The sequence below is a fragment of the Lepisosteus oculatus genome, chromosome 21 (genome assembly GCF_040954835.1).
Source record: "Lepisosteus oculatus isolate fLepOcu1 chromosome 21, fLepOcu1.hap2, whole genome shotgun sequence".
Lineage (NCBI taxonomy): Eukaryota > Metazoa > Chordata > Actinopteri > Semionotiformes > Lepisosteidae > Lepisosteus > Lepisosteus oculatus.
In genome coordinates this window covers 1,097,020-1,122,197 of record NC_090716.1, presented here as the reverse complement: position 1 = coordinate 1,122,197, position 25,178 = coordinate 1,097,020, and the positions used below count along the sequence as shown (strand labels likewise).

General features: G+C 44.2%; 2 protein-coding genes across 2 annotated transcripts in view; both read right to left on the bottom strand.

The window, feature by feature from the left end:
• LOC107076083 (polymeric immunoglobulin receptor-like) overlaps positions 1-25,178 on the bottom strand; it is a 226,532-nt gene that overhangs the window by 127,265 nt on the left and 74,089 nt on the right. The window contains exons 13-14 of the mRNA XM_069181730.1: positions 1,564-1,590; positions 1,069-1,143 (exon numbers count right to left, since the gene is read on the bottom strand). Coding sequence (XP_069037831.1) covers positions 1,069-1,143; positions 1,564-1,590 — 102 coding nt within the window. The remainder of the gene's footprint in view (positions 1-1,068; positions 1,144-1,563; positions 1,591-25,178) is intronic.
• Positions 5,495-13,726, bottom strand: LOC107076212 (myelin-oligodendrocyte glycoprotein-like). Its single transcript, XM_069181748.1, has 7 exons — positions 13,606-13,726; positions 12,559-12,903; positions 11,771-12,118; positions 9,149-9,235; positions 8,292-8,375; positions 6,140-6,217; positions 5,495-5,568 (listed from the first exon to the last, which is right to left on the bottom strand). The coding sequence occupies exons 1-7, from the start codon at positions 13,664-13,666 to the stop codon at positions 5,501-5,503; spliced, it is 1,071 nt and encodes a 356-aa protein (XP_069037849.1). The 5' UTR covers positions 13,667-13,726; the 3' UTR covers positions 5,495-5,500.

Below are 25,178 nucleotides of genomic sequence, written 5' to 3'. Positions count from 1 at the left end.
GGTGAAAGTCTTCACACAAATGTAGAACAACAGAGCAGAATTCCTACTGAAATGTTTAAGCACTGTGGACAGAAATTAACACAGCCCCTCCACACACATACACAACTGAACTGTAGAGGTCATCCCAAATCAATTCAATGATTTTATCAATCACCTTTCAGTGGGATCTCTGTGCATCCTTCACAGGCAAGATCACTGCAGGGATCCTCCTGAACCACCTCATTCTTCTTGTGAAACAGGTTCCACTGGAATCTCATTACAGATTCAGTACCTCATCAATCAAGTCCACCATAGTTTTCATGCCCAATCAATTATAGGTATCGCAGCAAGGCTATGAATATCATTAGAATATCATTAGAATTAAGTGTCCAGATACAGCAGATTATAATAAGAAGAAGAATCTTTCTCTTGGCTTGCACTGAAAGTAAGATCCTGCTTAAAACTATCAGTGTGATTGTGGCACTTGACTGAACCAAGTGGAGGAGGAATATCTGGGCAGAAGCTCAGAAACTTGAGATCCAAAGGAGTCCTGTGAGGCAGCAAGGTGAGGGTGTTGAAGAGAGCTCACCATGACTGCACTGAGCACCACAACCACGACAAGCTGATATCTCCTGGGACAGCGCCTGCTCACCCTGCCAGAGAGAGTGGGGGTCCCACACTGGCCTTATCACTCCCCTGGGGTCATGAAAGACACTCACCCTCGACCCCAAGACACAGCCAGTGACTCTACTGCTTCGAGAGACACACCTGAGTTAACAGCTGCAGCTACTGACACAGCCCAGTGCTCCTGACCTCAGTGTAGCTCAGGAGATACAGGCATGAGCAATGGGCTGCAGATAAGCTCTAGTGGGCCAGGATATCAGCTGGAGAACAGACACAGCTCCCTGGCTCGGGTCAGGACCACAGACTCCAGGCCAGAGACCTCTCCTGCACACAGTCCTGCCTTTAAAGATCTTACATCACTGTGACTGTGTCTGGATGTGCCAGCTGTAACAGATTCACATTCAGTGTGGTCATGTGTTGAAGGTCTGCTGTGGATCTGGTGTGTTACTGGAGTACAGTACTTACCCACTATGAGCCTTTCTATGGAAGCTCTGAAAAGGACGAGGACAACAATGCTGCTAGCTGAACAAGTGAAGGAAGCTGCAGCAGAAAGAGAACAAAGCAGGTACAGTATCTGTTAGTACCACACAGTCCCTCTCCCCTGCTATCTTCACCTATAGTGGGCTACCACCCTCCAGCTCTCCCTGGCTCAGTGCTTCTGATAGTACAGGTGTCTGCACACAGCAGAGACCAGAGTCCACACATCGCTGTCCAGGCCTGTGGGAGGGACAGCAGAGTCCCCACCCTGTAGTGTGACCTGGCCTGGTCAGCACTGGGCTGAGAGACCTGTACAGTCTCAAGCTGCTACTGTAAGTGGTGCTTGTGGACCAGTAGGTGGCGCTCTCTCCTCAGAACAATAATTTCCAAAGTTATCTTTTTTGTGTGTCTCAGGTTCTGCTTGGCCCTGCAGTGTCTCCTCTGTCACACACAGAATCACACACAGAGGTAAGAAGACCATACCTGTTCTCCAGATGTGTTTCCTCCGCACTGAAAACAGAAGAAAAAGATACGTTGAAACTAAATTAGAAATTTTACATTTTAAATTATGATATTGTAAAGAAATACTAAATACTGTTTAACAAAACATTAAAAAATAGAAATAATGTAAAAATGTATTTGTCCTATTAACTGTATAGTGGAAGCACTGTACAGCATGTGGCTGTTCTTACTGATGGAGTCGGAGACAGATGACAGTAACCAAGTTCTGTTTCACCCCTGTTACTCTAACTCATCACATCACTTCCTGAAACACCCTCATCTTCCTGCACCCCTCCTCTACCTCAGCTCTGCTCTGCAGCTGCCCCTCGGATGACATCACTTCCTGCAGGAGGGCCCTGAGGTGCAGGTGCCTCTGGGAGCTGCCTGAGCCCTTGCACTTGTCTGAGCCACGTTTGTGCCTCTGAAAGGAGTGTTTGTGCTGCTCTCCTTCCTCAGAAAGTGCGCCCTCGATCTTCGGGGAGTGACATCACTGAGCCCCACAAACAGCAAAAACAATTTCCCAAATATGTGATTTAGATTTAAATCTTGTATAGCCAAACGCATGGCTGTGATAGAGAGGTTTTAGGAATGCAGTATATAGTGTCTGAATTTCCTGACTGGTCAGTGCTCTCTGGTGTTTGTCCAGACTATACGACTGGTATAGAAATGTAGCTGTGATAGGTACCACCTCTTCATTGACCATGATTTTACCTCATTTCAGGACTCAGTGACCTAGAAGCCTTAAGAGATGAGGAATTGAACAGAACTGACGATTGTGAGATGTGGTCCCGATGCTAATATAGATTTTGGGCACATACTGTACATATATTCCCATAAACAGGTGGTTCAAAAAAAAGTAAAACATTGGTTTAGTCTACATTTTGGCTCATGAAAGACTGTTTTCTTTCAGAACTGTTGAGATGTTACTGTTTACATTTGTGAGGTGGCAGACCTTTTATTAAATTTACAATGTAAATGACAATTTACAATGTTGCTTTGATGACTTATTTTAAAATACTGCTGACACAGCAGGGCACCAGGACAGACATCCTGTATATTCCACTAGCCTGGAGATAGAGGGCGCTATTTCCCAGGAAGGAAAGCAGCACAAACTACTTTTAGTGGTACAAACTGGCACAAATGTATCTGAAATAAATCTGGTGAGAGTCATTGTTTGTGCTGATAGTAGGCAGGGGATCTTCAGCCAAGAGGGTTAAAATATCTTAGGTCTAACCCCTCAATAAATAAATACTCTTAAATTGTGAATCAGTATTTATACAAAGCACGTAAATATATTCCTGAGCTTAGTTTTATGTTGAATTAAAGCAAGACTGTATCAGTAATAGATCCAGCTGCTTTCTGTGGTTCTCTAGAAAACTCTGTGTTCTTATCAAGTGTCTGTCGGAGAGAGATTGTGAGAGTCTTGTCTCATCCCTCCCAGTGCAGTCTGGAATTCTTTCTGTACTGTATCTCCATCACATCGCTCCATGTGTTCCAGAACTGAAACCTAGCAAGGAGAGAGGCTAGATCTGAGCTCTTCACACTGAATCTCTCTCTCCTGGATCTGAGAAAGCAGCTGTTCTTACCTTGAATATAAATCCCACAGAGAGAGGAGATCAGTGATGAGGTACAGGCCAGTCCAATACCTGCTGTAACACCTGTGTCTGGTGTGTGGCTCTTGAAGTACTCCCACAGAGGAACTGGGAACACAGGGAAAACAGAACAGAAACAAAAACATCTTCCCCTTCATTTTCTCTGACTTATTGACTTCATTTAGTGACTCACTAGTGACTCAGCTCCTGTGTCTGAGATTTCTATGACCTGTTAGTGTCACTGTGAAGACATCACTCCATTACTACAGCAGTTGTAGCAAAGAATGGCACGCAGGCAGGTGTGGAACAATGGACTATGGATTAAAGAAAAGTTAGTTTATTACAGTACACGCTAGCTGATCGGACACCTTTCTCCCAAGCTACAGGGGGAAAACATGTAGAATTCACACACTTCTCCTAATAGATTCAGTGTCACAGGAATCAATAGGGACACAATCATGACAACAAGCTTACAGGGTGTGAGCTACTGCACTGTTTATACACTATGAGTTTGATTTTAATGTGAACACTACTGTACAGCTAGAGGGCGCTCTGCTTCTCTCCTGTTCCTAGTTCCCTGTGATTATTCATCTCTTTCTGCTGTGTCTTGAGGCCCACTGAGCACCAGGTCGCTCCTGTCTGTGGCCTGAGGGCTTAGGTCTCTATGGCATTTCCTGAACAGCTGTGCCTGGGCTAACCCCCATCCCACCGCTACGCACAGGGTCTTTATCGCTCTCCTGCCATTCCACGGCTCGTCCCTTCAGACATCAGTGACAACTACAACATGGCACTGTAACTGTTCTGTAACAGTTGTAACAAACTGTCTTCATAAGTGAACAGGAACACAGGACCAGTCCACTGACAGGGCCTGTCCAGCTGGTTACAGACTGAATACTCCTGGTCTGACTGTATACTGGCCCTGAGAATCACATCCCACTCACACACTGGAGCAAAGACAAGCAGCTCAGCAGCCACTATACAGGACCTCAAACATGTGTGTGTCTATTACTGTAAATACAAGAGTTAACAGCTAATACTTCTCTGAAATTGGAAATAAAACAAACAGTTTTAATTTTACTTACCAGACCACATCTCAGTTAACACAACAAAACGAATTATTGAGAAACTGATGGAAACTGATTTCTTCACTGGAAAAAACAGACACAAACATGTGAATTGGACACCACTCCTCAACACTGTCACTGAAGTTTAATTTTAACCAGCCTCTGTTAAAAACCACTACAATTCACTCACTGGTTCCATCACCCTGTGAACTCTGACTCTCCATGCTGAAGGAGAGGGACTTCACCTCAGTCCAGACCCTCATGGTGTGATCGAACACACTCAGACTGCAGCTGAGCTGATGGCCAGGAGTCACCAGACTCACTGATTCTGGGGTCTAGTTCTACTGCTGAGGCACTTGGTTCAGTTCAGTCATGTCAAGACAGCAGCAGGGCTCAGAGAGGGAAAAGCAGACAGATTCCCCACCCTGAGGTCCTCCAGAGATCACAGCAGCACAACAGATACTGTCAGTATCATTCATAGATACACTCTCATAACCAGTACTTAGTCAGTCTATAGGAAAGATCATGATTCAGGATCTGAGCGAAACTGAAATGATAAACTGCACTGTGTATTTCTGGAGATCCAGTTACAGTGACAAGAAGATGAATAAAGACCTAGAAATATTATTCTGCATTGTGTCTACAGTTCTACAGTGAGTTAAAAAAACTCAAACACTTTTTTTAACCAGAACCACCCAGGTGGACTTAGGTTTATGATCTAAAAATAGAGCTCCTTTAAGGATCTGAGTATGAGCTCCCCCTGCAGGTAGATACTGGTACAGAACAATCTCAGGACAAGAACAGGACAGGAGCCATTAACTGGTAAATCACAGAAGAGCAACAGTTACAGGTCTAACTCAGGGCAGGCAAGTCCTCAGGTTCTCTGGTTATCTTTCTATGTCTGATTTTAATGGGAGCAAAAAACTCTCCAACTGAACTGTGAGCAGGCTGGGGTTGAACTCATGAAGCTGGTGACTTTAGTATTGATGGTGTTAAAATCAAACCCCTGATCACAGTTAGAATCCCTCATGTTAGTGTACCTCTGATCCTGTGTTGTCATTTGACATTCAGGTTAGTAATGTCACAGTGACATAACTCTTGCAGATGAGTAACACTGCTCAGCTAAGACCCTACTGAGTGAAATAGGCCTGTCCTACACTGCAATATTAATAAAGACTGGAAACAAGTATTATACAAAGGAACAAGTAAATAGTAATAATAATAATTGCTTACACTTATATAGCGCTTTTCTGGACACTCCACTCAAAGCGCTTTACGGGTAATGGGGATCTCCTCCACCACCACCAATGTGCAGTGTGAAATGTGCAATGCTGAAAAGAGAAGAAAGAAAACAGAATGTTTCGGCCGTGGGGCTTTCTTCAGGTGAAGAAGCTCCACACCTGAAGAAGACTCATCAGCTGAAACGTTTTCTCTCTTCTCTTTTCAGCATGGAATAAACCTATTACTTGTTCCTTTACAGCCTACGCATGCTGACGAAGCTCCCCACCTGAACTACATGTCTTTATTATGCCTCTCGTGTACACAAAAAACTCATTTTTGTGAACTGTACTGGCTCTCACTGACATTCAGAGTGGGACAGCTTACTGTGCCTTCCTTATTCTGGTCACAGATATGATCTTTTAGGGAAATATACTTTGTACTGAATTTATATTTAACAGTCTTAAAATAATTAGAAAATATTAAGTAAACAAATACAAATCAAATAACTATAAAATGATTGATTTTATAGAGTACGTACATAGTACATAGCGCAATTATATAAGTATAAGCAATTAATTATTATTACTATTATTACCTATAATTGTACCAAATGTGTAGATTTTCAAAATGCACCTAAAAAGAAACAGTTCTCCATAGTGAGCTCATCTCTTCAGAACTTACCACTTACTAAAAAAGCCAGAAGTGGTACAATCCTCAGAAGATTAACAGTCACACACATGATCACTTCTTCCAAAGACCCTGAAAGACAAGTCACATCAGGAGCCAAAAGCAAAGCAGTAGTGATTGCACACAAGTAGCTAATTAAAATTCTGTGCCAGAGAAATTAGAAAAGTTAATCAGATTAACCTAGCAATCCTGCCTCATGTACTTTAATTGTTTGCCTGTGACAGTAAAAATGAACACAGTACAGGGTATAAATAATCACTGCCTGCCTGCACAGAGCAACAGATTCTCAGATCTCTGCAGCCCCTGACTTCAGAGCAGCTCACAGACAGGCCTGCAGATGCTGAATGGGAGGTCGATCTGTTTCCTGAGACATCCTGTTTTAATAATATCTAAAAGACATTTCTAAAAGATGTTAAACAGCACTAATGATATTTCTAACAACCCCGAATCTGTCTGAAGATACCAGCAATCAGTACAGTAACCAATAAACAAACTCCAGTATGTCCACAATTTGGCAGCCAGAATCCTGACCGGGTCTAGTTCAAGTGATCGCATCACTCCTATCCTGGACTCCTCGCACTGGCTTCCTATCAGGTTTCATTCAAATTTCATTTCATTTCGACACTCACCCACAGTATAGGGCTCTACATGGCACCTCAGTACCTGTCTGAGTTACTACTGTCCTTCTCCCCACCTCACAGCCTTCGCTCAGCTGACTCTGGTCTCCTGTCTGTCCCCCGAGCTTGTCCACACTCTGTGGGTGACAGGGTCTTCTCCTGCTGCACCCCAGAGCTCTGCAACTCTCTCCCCACGGATATCAGAGAGTCACCCACCCTGAGCACATTCAAATCCAGACACAAGAGCTTTCTCTTCAGAAAGGCTCTTATTAATTTGTGTCTGTGTCTGTGCACTGCATCTTCTACTGCTCATTAATCTTCTACAATACTCAAATCTATATATATAGACCTGACACTGATGGGGCTGTCTCTATTCTCTCTAACTGCATCTCTGACATAAAAACTTGGATGACTCAAGATTTCCTTCATCAAACTGTGACAAGACTGAAGTCATGTGTATTGGCCCCCATCAGCTTTGAAAAGCCAGTGCTGTAGCCCTCTCTGTGGACGGTACTGTACTTGAGCTTCAGTCTAAACTGAAACACTCGGGGGTGATATTTGATTCAGGCTTGACAATCGACCCACATGTACAGCATATTGTCAAAACATCTTTCTTTCACCTCAGAAATATCGCTAGACTGTGCCCGTTGTTATCACTAACTGTGGCTGAAAAGCTGGTCAACACATTTGTGTTCTCTCGAATTGACTACTGAAATGCTCTACTCGCTGGAGTATATAAATCTACTTTGAACGAACTCCAGTCTGTCCAAAATTCGACAGCCAGAATCCTGACCAGGTCTAGTGCAAGTGATCACATTACTCCTGTCTGAGAGAATTTCTAATCCCTTGTGTTTCTTTGTCTTAAATGTGTTATCACCTATCTTTATGAACTGTTTTGTTTTGTTTTGTGTTCAATCTGTGCATTGGATTTTCAGAGATGACAAACAAGCATGGTCCCACATGCAGTACAGTAATAAAGAACTGTGACCAATCGTCACGGTATGGCAGACTTGGTACCTAAACAAAGTGAATAAATCCAGCATTCGTGTAATAAAGGAAGAGAGGAGAAGAAAAAAGGAAACCAGAGGTGTGAAAGTCAGAAGGAAAAGAGGGAATAAAGCAGAGAAAGGAGAGAAGGGGGAGTCACAGTCTTCAAGTCTGTCAACTGTCTGCGTCAAACTTCTCCACTTCACTAGCGAGACGTCTGACTTTGCTCCATCAGGAACAACCTGTTCCCCACCTTCACTCACCAGGGAGGGGGTGTGATGCACTTTCTCCAGCTTGAGAGAAGCAGGTTTTCCCTCTGTGGCCCGACTGCAGTTTTTATCTGCCTGGATATTCTCTTTTAAACTTCTTTAAGAGTTTGCAGTTCGTGTCCTTTTGTTTCAACTGAATCTTTTACTTTCAATGTATTGCGTTTTGGGAATATACCATTAGAGGTCTTTATAAAATAAAGTTTATTCTTATTCCTACAACCCACAACATCCAGTTAATGTGAATGTGCACTGAGATTAAATGAACAAACTTACCTGCAGTTACACCCCAGAGGACAAATGAAATAGACAATACGACATTAGAAGCAATGAGGAAGGTCCTAACAGGCACATCTTTATCTGCAGAAAAATAAAAGATAAAATATGAGAAAAAAGAAAAAAATATTTAGTATAGATGACATTCAGAAGTCAAGTTTCATGTATTTATCATTTAGCAGGAAATTCAGTAGTCTCCATTACTGCTTCAGTTCCATAGCTACATTCTTGCCCTGCACTCCTCTCTGCTCCAAGAGATTCAGTGTTGACTTGAACACACACATGCCTTTAAACAGTAAACAATATACTGTCTACAGAACAGTCAAACTGCAGGAGTACTAATTCTAGACTTTACACACCTAAACTGCCTCCAGTGACAAACAGATAACTAGACTTCTGTTTCTTCTGTTCTTTAAGAACTTTATAAAACTGAGAGTTCTACTACAGAGAAGTTCTGAAAAGCTTCCACACAGGTACTGGTGATGTCACTGTGGTCTCTACAGAGGTCCATCCAAGACGAACAAGATATAAACAGGAATCGGGTCAGGACCGGCACAGGAATGGGAACAGGAACAGAAACTAAAACCTTAATGGGACCAGGCGCTTCCAGGTCCTGGACTCGCCTGATGTGGAAACCAGAGCAGAGCCCGGAACTGAGTCAGCGTCTGGCTTTTAAGGGGATTTGAAATGTGATCTCCTACATCTAAACTTGACTGTGGACCAACATAAGCCCTATTTGTCTCTCTACACATGTGAAAATAAAAGATCTTAAACCACTTTCTCTGTTCTTAGTTATTAAATGGGCAGACAACGTAAATCTAACTAATAAGATAATTTAAAATAAAAAATGTGCTTACCAAAACAGTAGCCAATCCACATTAGAATCAAAAGTACTGGTAAAGAAAAGGCCAAGAGCAGTGCCCCCACATGTATTGATGAAAAGCCTGAAGAGAGAAGAGAACAGACCATTGAAAAACCCGGCTTCCTGCTTTCATCTGTACGTGCTGTGATGCCACAGGGGGCACAGACATCAGATGGGCACCTATATAGTTGTGGCCTGCCCCACAGTCAGTCTGACAGTTTAACAGTGTTTATTGTAATACCCAAATATTTGGAGAAAAATAAATTAAACTTCAAGAAAGCCTGAATGGTAGTTTGAGCTCTTGACTGACTTAAAGTTCCCTGTATAAATACCCATAGTATGTTTCTCTTTGAAAAACACCGTCTATCAAAAAAAAATTCTCTGCAGACTCACACTCCATATGCCCTGTCCACGTCTGTTTTCCTTTCAGTGTCCTCCTCTGGTCCTTAGTTGAAATCCAGTTTAAATCTCCTCTTGTAGGTCTTACAGTTTTTATTTCTCACGGTTCTGTACTTTCATTCAAGTCTCTGCTTATATCGCCATTTTCCTACATTGGTCTAGTCGCGGTTACTTTAGTTCTCTTTCAGCCTCAGGTCTTTCTGACTGCTGAGGGGCGGTGTGTCTCCCCAGGAAGTGTGTGCCTTAAGACACTGCAGCTGTCAGGAATTAGTGTTGGAGACATCACTAATACAGACCTGCTGGTTAGAAACCCCAGAGGGGGATACATCCCCACAAGGGGAGGCACTTAAGATCAAGGAACCCGGAGGGGATCTGGGACACAATGACCAGTGAAGACCAGGTGGCCTGGGCAGTGGATTTAAAACTGCAGCGCTGGCCATGTGCCTCGTTGGTCAACACAGCCAGGTGGCGCAGGGTCCGGCTCCAGTGGCTACATGCAAACAGGAAGCCGAAGGGCAGCCTGGCAAAGCATCAGGTGAGCCAGTAGCTGCTAGTGTGTTCGTTACACTGAGGAGCAGATACAGCCCCAAACAAGTAGCAGAACCAGTTGTTGCTGTGTTCGACCACTAGTAAGGTAAGGAAGAGCTGCCCTGGCCAAACAGGAACAACCAAGGTTTACTCTGCTACTGCCTGTGAGGGACCAGGAAACGTGTCCTCTGGTCTGAGTCTGTAAGTGAAGGACTGGGGGCGCAGGCAGTGCCAGGACTTCACCTGCCAGAGCCGCAGAAGGAGGAGATCCCACAAGCCAGGACCGAGGCGTGATGAGAATACGACAGGGAGTAAAGAGATACCGCTGGCAGCTCTCTGAGCCTGGGAACCCGTGAGCACAGGGCTCAGAGATCCTCGTGAGGTTATCACTCAGAGAGAGCGAGGGTACAAAAATGTGAAGGAGACCCAGGTACGACACTGGTCAACTTGAGTCCTAGCGTTTCCCCAATGAGGAGACACACAACTTCCACGCTCTCAGAGAAGAGTACAAATATGATAAGCGCAACACTCCGGGGGACGTGCCTGGATCAGTGCCCTGAGAGTGAAATACTCAACATGCGGAGCTGTTATTTCTCCAGCCTGTAACAAACGCTAACGAGCTACAGGCTGATCTGCTCATCTCGCCTGGTGGGTAGTGAGTGGTGAATCGCTCACCAGGACATCAGATTGAATAACATGGCTGGGGAAAGAGCCTCCTGTTCTTAGTTTTAAATGCACATCCTTGTAGTTTTCACACATATTCTCTGGTTAATGTTTCACAATTGATTCTGAAGAAATCCAGTTGACTTTATCAGTGATTATGAAGATTGTATTATTATTATTATTATTATTATTATTAGAATTTCCCTACACCTTTGTAGTGCTTTTCTAGACTCTCCACTCAGAGCTCTCAGTGGGGAGGAGAGCAGAGTGATGAAGCCAGTTCAGAGAGGGGAGTTATTAGGAGGCATTTTTATAGTATGAAGCCTTTTTAAAGTATAGTGTCCCCATCACTATAAGGGGGCACTAGGTCCCACACAGTCTGCAGGGTGAGACCCTTGCTGCCAGCGGTAAATTGCTGAGTGATGCTGGTAATAAAACTACTTATATACAGTCCCTTGCAGTCTCCTCTGCTCAAGACTAAAGATGTTCAGTTCCTCCTGCCTGTCAGTGTTGGAAAAACTCCCTTCAGACTAAAGAGACTTAGTTCCTCCAGCCTGTCAGCTGTAATAGCTGTAAAAGCACCCATACAGTTTCTCCATGGCAGAAGGATGAGTCTCCAGTCGGTCTGTTAGATCCTCTATCTTGATGGAATGACGAGATATGGACAATAATCCACACCACCTACGCACAATTAATCTGACCTCTGCCTGTCTGCTGGCTAGATGTTTAAAACAGGGGCTCCTGTCTCCTGGGTGCTGCTGTCAGGTCAGTGTAGTTTGTAAACATTCAACATCATTTGCCAGGTGATTTTTACTAAATCCTTTTGAATTTCATCTGTTGCTTCTATTGAGTTAGCTAATCCTTTAGGTATCATTTGCAAACATGACTAGCTTACTAACTCAGTATTATAACACTGTAGATATACAGTATGGTATAAATGCTTTATTTAAACCCAGTTTCTGATAGAACCCCTCCTACAGGATATAGACTTCATCCTGTGTTTCTGTGTAGAAGTGGTTTGACTTACCCAGCTCTATCAGCTCTGCTGTAGCTTCTGCAGACTCATTTTCTGCAAAGACTCTGCACACGAACTGCCCCTTGTCTTCAGTCCTGACGTCCTTCAGCCGCAGAGAGAAGTTTCCTCTGGGAATCTCCTGAGGGAAGAGCTCCGCTCGGCCCTGGTAGCTCTGGTGCTGGGACTCCGGCCTGCTCTCCCCCCCGGAGAACAGGAGCACCAGGACTTTAGAGTCTGTCCTCAGCCACTGCACCTCCAGCTGCTCTGGGGGAATGTGTGTGTCCACAGAGCAGTTCAGCACCACCTCCCCCCCAGGGTAGGACACAACAGCACGATCAGCTCCAGTCACAACTAGACTCTCTGTGAATCGACAGGAACAGCAAAATGCACTCAAGTCATTTAATTACAGTGACATTTTATCTTATATAATGGGGTGAAAATAATCCTAAACATTTAGAAATACAATCTAAGCCAACAAATTTCAATTATTTATTCTCTCCTTAATTGGAAATAAACTTTCACAGCTGATGGACAGTGATCTATTGGACTATAAAGGACAGCATCTGTCACAGTGAGGTAAAGCCAAGCTCCCAACACTAAACTGCTTGTAGAAGAGAGATCACTCCCAGCTCACTCCTGCTGTACTCATGGGGCTGGCTCTTCCACTTCACTGCTGTTTGATCAGAAAGCTATATTTCAAGAGGTGTTTAGAAACAGTGAGAGAACAGAGAGTTTCAGGCAGTGTTTTATTATTTCAATAACTGGACAAGCCGGTCAAGGGATGAGGAAACCTTACTCACTCTTTTCTTTGAGCTCCACTGTGGTCTCACCGGAGCCCTGCGCCGTGTGGACGGCACACCTGTACACTCCTGAGTCTTCAGCCGTGACGTTGGCCAGCCGCAGAGAGAAGTTTCCTCTGGGAATCTCCTGAGGGAAGAGCTCCGCTCGGCCCCGGTAGCTCTGGTGCTGGGACTCCGGCCTGCTCGCCCCCTCGGAGAACAGGAGCACCAGGACTTCAGAGTCTGTCCTCCTCCACTCCACCTCCAGCTCCTGCAGGGAGACAGTGCTGTCCACAGAGCAGGGCAACAGCACCTCGTCCCCAGGCCTGGCCACTAGAGGCTCCTTGGGGCCCTGCACAGAGAAACCTGGGGCCACAGAAGAGTGGATCATCAGGCCCAGAGCCAATGAGCCCTGTGATTACTGCAGGTACCGGTGCTTCAGGGTCACGATCCTCAAAACCTTATACAGGGTGACATCATTCTTATACAGTACGTTCACACTTACTACAGTTACAATTATCACAATCCTGCACAAAATGACACTATTATACACTGTACAGCAATTTAATAAGAGCTCTAAATCAAGCAAAGAGCAATCTTTCACATCACTACAACACTGGTCAGTCATGCTGGAAGGGCATCACTGCAGACACACAGCAGACATTACTCCAGACACACATACACACCAGGCAGGCCTGAGGCTGCACAAGTGTGTGTGTAAAGCTAGATTGACACCTATCGGGAGGACCTGTATGACCTGTATGACTGCAGAGTCTGCAGGTCTCTGCCCCCTGTGCTCTAACTGACCTGGTCTCCTGCTGTAAATTAAAAACCTTCTACCCCAGGAGGCTCCAACCCCAGAGTCAGGGCTGCTGTGTGAAACTGTGCCGAAATGTAAAACCTAATTTTATTCACGAAGCCTCCAAGGTATGAACAGAACTCGAAACACATTTGCTCCAATTTCAAATGTATTGATCAGTTTCTCAGGATTATATATTATTGAATTTGTCCTCTATCCCACCTCCTGAGCTGAGGAGAGGCAGGAGGAAGAAGAGGGAACTACTGTACCTTCAGTCCTCAAAGCCCCCCACACAGCAGCCAGGAGCCCCAGCACAGTCAGTGTCCTCATCTCTCCTGAGGGCCCTGGGCTCTACAGAGCTGTCAGAGTGAAGAGATCGCTGCAGAGCTGGGCGTACAGCACACAGGAAAGAAAATTAATCTTATTACTGTGAGTTTATATAGCAAACAGTTTTACTTCTGTTTTAGCCCAAAGCTGCACTGATAAAGTATCTGAAACCTGCCTGCTGATAAGTGATAAATAACTTACTCATACTTATTCCTCTTATCACAGAAATGCCAATCGGTATTTAAGGAGTCATCTTGAAACTGTGCAAGATAACACGAGAAGTTACACTTTCCTTTTCACTTTCTCTCCTGCCCACGCCACTGAAAATCCACAAGGCCATATTAGATTAGAATAGATTAGATAAGACGTTATTGATCTCGAAGGGAAAATGATGTGTTACAGCAGTCCAGCCCAAGACAAGCAAAAACAGACATCAGAATAGACAAAACATTATACAAAATAGATATAAAATAAATAAAAATAAATTCATACAGTAGTAGAAAAATATGATGATCATAGTCACTGTAAAAACATAAAATATGTGCAAAATGTGCATAGGATTCATAATATGAATCCTTCTACAGCACCTTCAGGACTCGGTGTGCCAGAGAGCTTTCACAGGAGTACAGAGAGGGTACAGACACAGTCTAGTGTCCCAGAGTTTCTCACAGGAAGTGGGAGTTCCCAATATCAACAGTTCTTGTAGGAAACCTCTTGGGATTTAAACAAGAAAACAACAAGACTCCTAAACAGATCAAAATACTGTCTGAAAGGGAACATGATTGTCTAAACTCTTTGTGCGACACACAGATGATACAAATGTGCCTAAAAGTCCAGCTCTCAAGATGAGAAAGCCCTGAGATGTTTGTCTCCTGTACCACACGTGCTGTAGAAGCCATGTGCTGTAGTTGTGCTCCAGCTACAGTGGGACATGTGACTGAGGCTGGGGCAATAATCTCAGGGGGCGAGGGCACCGAAGACAAAAGTGACCTCTTGCAGCTGTGGGGCAGTGCTTGTGAAGAACTAAGGAGGGGAATTGAACCCTTTCTCAATGAAAAGGCCCCTGTGCTGGTATCATTACAAGCACCATTGTCAAGATACAGAAAAATAAACACAGTCGGTGATTTTCTTTGTATTTACCAATTTCTTTACAGTAACAAAAATAATTATAACCACTACTTATAAAGAGTGAAGAGAAAACCAGGACACTTCTCTAGAGTCCTTATCCATCAATATGCGTCCGGCGGTCTTCTGTACATGATGGTGCTCCTAGGATTTCCCTTTCAACCCCTGTATCCACAACAACGAATAGACAAGCAGCAGAGTTCAGTATCCCTCGATAAGCAGCAAATCCAATATGACCGCTGACCGTTAGAGTAGTGACCTACAGGAGTGCTGAATCCCTCTCTCTTCAGCTCCGTCGGTTCCTGCCTTTCCTATAGACTATTCTTGTAATATCAAACTCCAGCTCATCAGTCTTTGGCTCTTATGTTTCATTTGATGAATAAACAGGAGGGGGTTGTGATCACTACAGACAGTGATGGGTTGAATTGAAGTGCAAACATACTCCTGAAAGTGTTGTAAGGATAGAACTTACTAGAAAAGTTTCAAATTGGAAGATCTACTCCATCTTTGCCTTCTTGCAATAGAACAGCACCGGCTGCAACATCACTTGCATCTGCAGCTGTTTTGAATTGTGAATTGAAATGTGTTGCTGACAAAACCTGAATCGCTTTTCAGAAAGACTTTACGTTTTCTAACCATACAAATGTACCAAGAACCAGCCACACCAAGAAAGCACATCAGTTGTTTTTTGCCCTCTGGTCTAGGAAAACTCAAAATAGCACAGACCTTAACATCGATAGGTTTAACTTGACCCTGGCCGACAACATATCCTAAATAATTTACAATCCAAATTCACGCTTGGCGAGGTTGATCGTAAGCTTGCGGTTTGTCAGACATTCGAAGAATCCTCATATAACCGGCAGATGTTCTTCCCACGTATCACTGTAAAGAAGTACATCTTCACAACCACTGAGACCAGAAATCATGTTGTTAATAAGACATTAATGTGTTGCATTTTTCATGCCAAACAGTATAACTTTATATTGGAAGAGTCCATCTGGTGTAACAAAAGCTGAGATTTCTTTAGCACGGTCAGTAGGAGGAACTTGCCAAAATCCTTTGAGTTTTTGGTTACAAATTTGGTTACAATCTGGTTACAAACTTGGTGTTCCCAATTTCATCAATGCAGTCATCGGTACGAGGGATTGGAAATGTGTCCATTGTAGTCAAACTGTTAACTTTCCTGTAGTCGGTACACATTTGGTAGCTTCTTCCATCAGGTTTTGCTAGTCACAATTAAGTCATTGTCCAGAAGATACTGAATTTCACTGTGTAAATACTTTTGTTTAATGGGATTCTGCTTGTAAGGATGTTGTTTCACTGGTAAAGAATCGCCAACATCAACATTGTGGTCAGTCCTGGTTGGAACATCTGGAAATAAAAGTTCAAACTCGTGAAGAATCTGTTTCAATTTTCTGTTTCAATCCCCTTCACATCGTGTAAGATGCAACAACTTTGAGTCCAGGTTTAGAAATTTTTGTCTCTTTACCTTGAAACCAAACAAGCAGCTCTGCGATTTGTTGCTTCTTTTCAACTTCTTTTTTCTTCATCCCAGCCCGTGAGGAGTTAAAACCTCTTCGTTACCAACTTCAGAGCTTCCAGTTGAGACTCTTTAGTACAATCGTCTCCGGCCATGAACAACAGCATAGCCAGTGGCAACGAGGAGCAGACAGAGATCACAATGGCAGCCATGTTTCAGACACACAGAAAGAAGAAAGACAAACCAGACAACAAGGACAAAGATGATCATAGCAGGTGATACTAAAAACATTCATAGGCCAGAGACTTCTTTTATTTTTTGGTAAAAAAGATTATTGAAAGAGAATGCCTTCAGTGTGAGGACCAATTCTGCAAGGCTTACCAGGGTTTGGGTGGGTGGATCAAGCACTGTGCCATCAAACCAGCAGACAAAGGAGGTGCTGTTGTGGTGTGGCGTAAGGATCAATATATCGTTGAAGCCTCTAAACAACTAAGTGACACTTCTGCCTACCTCCCTCTCCAACAGGACCCTACCACTGACTACCAAAAGGAAGTGGTTTCCACCATTTCTCTTCTTATCAGCAGTAATGAGCTCCCCCAGGAGGCAAACCGGCTCATCATGGAACATCCGCAGGTATCTCAATTTTACCTCCTAACCAAAATCCACAAACCGGACACCCCTGGACGCCCCATCGTATCAGCATGTAACTGTCCAACTACTTACATCTCAGCCTTTCTCGACAGCCTCATGAGACCGCTGGTTGAAGATCTTCCCTCATACATCAAAGACACCAACCACACGCTCCAACTTTTTAATGATTTCCAATTTCAGGGTACCGAATGCTACATTTTTACCATGGACATCACATCTCTGTACACCGTCATTCCCCATAATGACGGCCTTACAGCCCTCAAGCACACGCTGGACAATTACGCCTTGCAGAATTTGTCCTCACACTGAAGGCATTCTCTTTCATTGTCATGGGCACCAGAATGGAATCCAGCTATGCTGTCACGGACGTCCAAAGGGACTAACCATGGGGAACAGGAGAGCGGAAAAAGACCCATATGCGTAGCGGCGAGATGGGAAAAAGGCCCTGGCTCATTAGTGCAAAGAGTTCAGGAATGCCGTATAGAAACCTATGCCCTCAGGGAGTGGACGTGGGGCGCCCTGGTGCTAGGCGGGGCTCAGGACATCCGAACGTCAATGCTGAACGAGGACAGAATGCAAGACCCGGAAATATATACCCAAAGGGAAAGAGAGGGACCGGAAGGACAGCAGACCGGAAACTAGGGACAGGACAGAGAAGGAGCGCCCTCTGGCTACAGAGGGCATGACATATGCCAATATTTTTGTCGGCTGGGTAGAAGAATGCTTCTTCGCTTCCTACACTGGCTATGTCCCTGACCTCTACAAACGATATATTGATGACTGTGTCGGTGCCGCCACATGCTCCAACGATCAGCTTGAGTTCTTCCTGCACCATTTCACCAACTTCCACCCGTCCCTCAAATATACGGTTAACATATCTTCCACTACTCTTCCATTTCTAGACATCAACTTCTCCATCAACTACCCCCGACTGTCCACTTCAGTTTATTACAAACCCACAGATTCACACAGCTACCTCCTATACAGCTCATTTCACCCCAACGAAACTAAAAACAATTTCCTTTTTCACAGTTCCTTAGGCTAGGACGATTATGCAGCGACGACATCGACTTCGAGAACCAAGCCCTCGAAATGTACTCCTTTTTCATCAACAGAGGATACCCCAGCAGTGTGATTGACAGGGCCCTTGCCCAAGCCAAAAACACTCCCCGGACCATCAACCCAATCAGGAACTCCCGCCGTAACAACCGCATTCCTTTGGTGCTTCCTTACCACCCTAACACACTTCCTATCCCCAGGACCATTAACCAGAATTTTTCCATCCTACAGGATGATCCCTCCATTGGGGCCCTCTTTTCTGATCGCCCTATCATCTCATATCGCCGACCACCTAATCTGCGTAACCTCCTTGTTCACAGCTCCCTTGACCGGCCTCAACAACCATCCACACCAGGTATGTTCCCCTGCAACAGAGCTCACTGTATCACCAGAACAAGTACACATCCAACACCACACTCATTCAAGACCCCTCAGGACAATTCCAGATCACCCAGATGGCATCTTGTACCTCCAGCAACCTTATTTACTGTATCTCTTGCAGTAAATGCCCAGCCATCTACATTGGAGAAACAGGAAGGAGACTCGGAGACCACTTCAGAGAACACCTCAGGGCTGTGAAGATTAAAGATCTCTCCAAGCCCATTGTTTCTCATTTCAGCTCTGATGGCCACGACCACTCTAATCTCTCTGTCTGTGTTCTCAAAGACGGTTTTCCCAACTCATACATCAGAAAGACCACCGAAACCAAAATTATTCTGCAGCTAGGATCACACATTCTCCCTTCTCTTAACGACAGATTACTGTTCTTTTAAATTTTCTCCATTCATTGGAAGTTTCATTTCACACCTCTCTGCACCCATTCTGACTTCACACCTCTTGATTGGCCTCTCTTTCTGTCCCCTGCTCCCGCCTCTCACTCCTCCTCCCTCCCAACCTTTGTTCTTCCGCTACTTTACCTTTGCCTACTGCCCTCTCTCTCACACCTGAAGAAGGCTCCACGGCCGAAACGTTGTGTTCTCTTTCTTCTTTTTTTCAGCATGGAATAAACCTATTACTTGTTCCTTTGCATATATAGCATCTTATTACATTAAAGGACCTGAGCCTCCTCAAGAAGTAAAGTACGCTCTGACCCTTCTTGTAGATAGTTCTTAGACCATTCCAGTCTATCGTCAGTGTGCACTCCCAGGTACTTGTATGAGTCCACTATCTCCACGCCACTCCCATGGATGTAGACAGGAGTAGGTTGGACCCTTTTCCTCCAGAAAAACCAGCTCCTTCGTCTTTGCCACATTCAATTGCAGGTGGTTCTTCCCACACCACTCCACAAAGCTGCTGACCAGTCCTCTTCCTCCTGCCCACCCTTGATACATCCCACAATTTCAGAATCGTCTGAGAACTTCTGCAGGTGGAACGACTTTAAGTTGTACTTAAAGTCCGAAGTATAGAGGGTGAAGAGGAAGGGAGGAAGAACTGTCCCCTGAGGAGCCCCTGTGTTACTCAGAATGATCTGTATGAAATGTTCACCCAGGTTGGTTTTTACACAACCTGGCACAAATATGCCCACAAACAAGTCAGAGCTGTGGACGGTGATATAAATATGTTTAGCCCTGAGTTTCCTTTTGTCAGCAGTGGTTCTGCAAAAAAGGACATTATCTTTCCCCAAACCATGATGTCAAGACAGGCCACTGTGCCCATCAGAAAGCATATACACAAATATATCTTCACATTTATCTTATTTCCAGTGTTATTTTGCCTCAGTTCTTCTAAGAAACTACAGCAGAAACCTGCCTGTGTCCCTGGCTGTCAGACTCTGAGATGTTCCAGACTTACTGTGCTGTGATCAGTTCAATTAAGGACCTTCTCTGAAGAGTTGTGTGTAAACAACCAGAAATTCTGCAGTATAATTCATTACTTCTCTTTCTTTTGCTTTGTTAACACACTTGATTAAGGGCATCGGCTGAGTGAAATTGTAAATATCATCATGGAGGAAGCAGAACATAGTACCTTTACAATGCTCACAGATATTTTATGGAATATTCCATAATGAATCTGTAATGAATGGAATAATTTTTCTCCTTAATTTAATCTTTTCCAAACATGAAAAATCAATTTTAACAATGTGCCAACAGCTGCTAGTATTGTTTTATCACAGATGTTAAAACAGTTAAGTTTTTCACAAACTGTCTCTGTCCTCCATTACTGCTGTATAAAGGATAACTGCTAGAACTCAGGACTGAGATACTCAGATACATTAATAATGCATCAGATCAACAACCAAGCAGATCACAAAGAGGGATTCCCAGGGCACGACCACCAAGCGAAGATCTTTCACAGCTCGGTAGCCTTTAGCTGGAATTCAAAACACTGACAAGCAAGAGGTGGCAGAAATTCTGACATTATCATGTTACTGATTTTTTTAAAAACTGGACATGACTACTGACCATCTTAAACACTGGAATCACATCTGATGGCATGATACTAGTGTAGTAATAATAGGTAAAAACCTTGCATAATTCTCCTCAATTTTATAAACAAACAGAAGAGAAAGTTGCAGTTTAAGGAGAAGAAATGGCAAAAATTGGAGACACTCCTGGGTTAACTGTCAGGATTGTCATCTCTCCTCTAGAGGGCGCTCCGACCCTTTCGTATTCTAGTTGAACACTGGGGGACAGTGTTGAGTGGATAGCAATTGGACTACAGCATTCATATAGAACAATTCAGTCATTTGTTTTTAAGATTGATGAGAAAATGACACTTTGTATTCAAGCTCTTTACAAGCTGTAGAAACCAAGAAATTCGAGCCTGAAGTGTTCCTTCGTCCAGCCAAGCTTTATTGTATGCATACAAGGAACCACAATAAGCACCATAATAGTTATAGTATAACTTATATATACATCCCCCCCCCACCCCCGTCTTTGATGTAACCGAGGAAACAGAAACCTTCCTTTGTCATCAGGATTTTAGTGTAAACATTCACCATTTGGAGGTAAATACAGGGGGAGAAAGCCTCTGTGATCAAGCAGGCGTGATGGTTACAGTTCAGCATGTAAAAGCCATTAGCAGCCTCCATCAGTCCCCCCTTGGAAAATAGAAACATTCATCTTCCATTTACTACACAAATGCGGAGTCTGCTGTCTTTACTTCATAGTTGTGTACTATCCTAACATTACTACTGGAGGTGATGCGGTGACATATAGCAGTGATTATATTTTTAATGCATGTGATTATAACAATTATACATACAAACAACACTACTCCTAAAAACAAATATTGAACCATAGCTCCACCCCAGACCCCAAACACAGACCTCAGCCATGCTGTAAGTTCACTTTCTTGATAATAGCTGTGATATTTCTGGCCTTTATCATATATATGTTGGGCCAAGTCTGAGATATGCTCAGAGTTATCAGGTATATACGTACAGCACTCTGCACCAATTACTCCATGAGTGCCCCCTTGAGAGGCTAACAAGTAGTCCAATGCTAACCTATTTTGCATTGCTACTGTCCTTAGCGCTACCATTTCGTCATTCATTGCTTTTAGCCCGGAGGAGGTAGAATTTGCCAATTCTTCAAGGGTGGAAGCCATTTGTACTAGTTCTCTCTTTAAGAAACTCATACCGGCTCCGGGCAGCACTATACCTAGATAATATTCCCAGTCCGACACTTTCCTTCGAGGTCTGTGGTTGGGTCCAAAAGGACTGTGAGGTTGAACCCGGATATGGGGAACTACATATCCTACTGTAAATAACATGATCCACCCCAATTAGTCGGTAACCATGGGTATGCACGTTTCCCACAAATAAAATACGTTCCATTAGGCACTAATCCAGCAGAAAACAAAAATGCTGCACTAAACTTAGGACTGCTCTTATCCCACCCAGGGATCTGAAGAGTAGAATTTGAGAGACCAATATAGGAGGTGAGATTGCATTTACTCCAACCCATTATAAGGCGACCTTCCTGGTTATCAAAACAAATCCCCCCTCTGCTTATCGTTTAGGGTGATATATGGGGGATTCCGGCTTAGGTTGTATTGTGGGCCATAAGACCCAGCAAAACTGGTGGGTTCTAGCCCACGTTCCCTACAATACTGCAGTGTTGTGCAGTTTACAGTAGTATCGTTACAGCCGCCATACTTGGTCATGTTAAAATCCCCTATATGGTCTCTCCATGTGATCATGCCTATAACTTCTTCAAGGCGCCACGGGACGGCCCCCATGGGGAGCCCCCCTTGCACATATCTCGGTAGTGCAGTGCATACCCAACAGGCGCTCTGGTTTGTCTTTTCAGCTGTCAGATAAGACAGTCCCAAAAAGGTGTTCACTCCATGTTCACCTTTGCAGGACTGGTGTTCGTATTCATTCTGGATACAGATACACAATTTGATATCAGAAAACAGAATTGGAATAGTCTTCATGTTGCAAACTTTTCCTTTTCCACCGGAGGTTGGCCACGTCGACAGAAGGAGGCGTGAATCCACTGGTCCTTCCTCTGGACTTTCACAGTCTGTCACCAGCAGTACTTGGTACGGCCCCTCCCACTCAGCCTGAAGCGTCTGGGATGGAATCCACTCTCGCTCTCCCGGCTGTAGGTCGTGGCCTCCAGGAATGGTCTTTCCCCAGGCCGCCTTCACTTGGTGGGTGGTGAGGCCATTGGCCCGTGAGAGCAAATGACAATACTGCAACACAGAATTAGTCAATTGTCTCAGATCATGATGGTGGGCAACAAAAGTGTCAGTGAGACGCATTGGCCTCCCTGTGACGACTTCAGAAGGGTGTAGTCCTGTGGTCCAGTTGGTCCCAGCTCTCAAAGTACTCAGCTCCGCGGGGAGGGAGTCCATCCAGGAGACCCCTCACACAGACTTCTTGAGGGTTCGATTAACCCTCTCCACTTTCCCTGAAGACTGGGGATGATGGGGGCAGTGTAGATCCCACCTCACTCCCGGTGAGGCGATCACAGCCTGACACCTTTCTAGTGAAGTGTGTCCCTTGATTAGAATCCAAGCGGCAGGGCAGTCCCCACCCTATTGGGAAAACCGGCACACCATTTGCCTCACACCCGGGTCTCCAGTTTCAGGCAACAAAAGGCATTAGGCAGTGAGGGCATGCAGGGGATTCGGTCTGCTGGCAGCGCCACACCTCATCATCATGCAGCCCCACAGTCTTTTCTAACCCTGTCCACGTCCAGTTTTAGAGGCCTCAGCCTCCACCAACAGGGGTCTCAGACCTGCATTCCCAGGGCTGCCCGCCTGGCAGCCGCATCTGCATCGTCGTTCCCTCGAGTTACTGGAGATATTTCTTTATTCTATAATTTACACTTTTTCACAGCTACTTCATTCAGCAGCTGCAAAGTTTCTAACAGTTCGGAGACCAATCCAGCATTCTTAACTGGAGTCCCTGCCTTGGTCAGGAATTCTCTATTCCTCCACCGCCATCCATAATTGTGGCATACACCAAATACATATACAGTATACAGTAGGTTTAAATTGGTACTGTTTTTCCTTCAGCATATTTACAAGTTTCAATCATTGCTCTCAACTCGGCTTGCTGTGCTGAGGCAGTGGGGGGGGCGTCTATCCAGCTGTTAACTCATCAGATTATGTCGTAACAGCCCAGCCTGCTCTCCATTCTCCCCTCATGCACCAGAGAGGACCCATCAGTAAACAGTATTTAATCTTCAAGGCCCCCCACCCTTGGGCTACAGCATCTAATGGTCCCGAATAGCATCCCACCGGACGGTGCCTACCTCCATGCTCCTGCGTCAGCACAGCTGCCCAGAACCCACTTTCCACACTTGCATACAAAGGAATGGTCAATCCATCTGAGGAAACCCCAGTCTCAGCACCTGTAAAAGAGCTTTTTTCAACTCATTAAAGGTGGCTTCTGCTCCGGAACCAATCTTGTCCTTGGGCGGGCTGCGCTCCCCCCTTAAGCAGATCTGTTTGTGCTCACTCTAAAAAACAGTCCACCCAGGCCCTGTTAACATGACACAGTTCTAGACACACTTGGGCCTTATCATATCTAGCTTTATGTACTTTTTAACTACAAACGCTAAAACCTGAAGCAGCTCAGACTTGTGGGTTTCCTCATCAGGGGAAGCCATCAGATCTTGTACTCAGCAAGTACAACTCACTGCCCCCTACTCCTGTGGCCTCCTGCCATCTTCCCACATACTCTATACCACACCGTTGAGCGGTACAATAAGACAAGCATGACAGTTGTGCTCCTGTATCCCATAACAGAGGAACAGACATCCCATTAGTAGCACATTTTAGTTTTAACTCATTTTGCTCAATGGACTAGGACAGACTTAGGGAGCCTACAAGGGAACACTCTAGGTAAACAGATCTCTCAAAGGACTGTTTATCTTCCCCAGACAAACATCCTAGCAGGGAGATACATTTTTTTCTGTTCTTCCCTGTCAGATGAACCCCAGTACAGGTCCCTGCTTTTCTTCATCCTGCATGTGCTTTCTGGGGTTTCTCTTAAAATGACCTGTATTCTTTTATTCTCTGGTTAATTGTGAACCAGAGATCAGAGTTTAACCAGCTCTGCAAATTTCACAGTGGTGTTATTCACCAGTCATGATTCTGAATCTACAGCATGTGAGCAATATCTGGTTTCAAGCCATTAAATAAATTTGCTTAATTACCAATGAGGAATTACCCCCTTAATTAAACTTTAAGCTAAGCAATATAAAGCACAAATGCTCACCACTGCAGGTCTGTACTGTCCCCATATATTTTAACTTTGTTTCAATTAATTTTATACAAATAACATGTTTAGATAACCCATTTAGGTCCACCTGTACTGTGCTGGTATTTGTACTTATATGTTTTAGATGCTCTTATATTTTCTAGTCACTTAAGTTGCTGTTTGATTTCTTTTAGTCAAGTCTCTTTAGTCAAGTCTCTAGCCAGTCCGGCTGGCCAGACACTCACACCGTCAGTTACTGTACCAAACTTCACAGTTACGCACTGAGGTCTTTCACACGTTGTATATGAATATGCCGGCATACAAGTTCATAAGACACACATACACATCAAGAATATTTTTTTCGTATTACATCCTTAAGATCTTAGATTAGGTTTTATACTTCATGAACATTTTAGTTATAATTTAATTATAATGTGTTATATTTTGTTTTGCCTTTACATGTATCTCTTTTAACAGCATAACTTTTCATAAACACAACATCAGTTATTCCAATATCCATCTGTTTATCCTGACACCTCTGG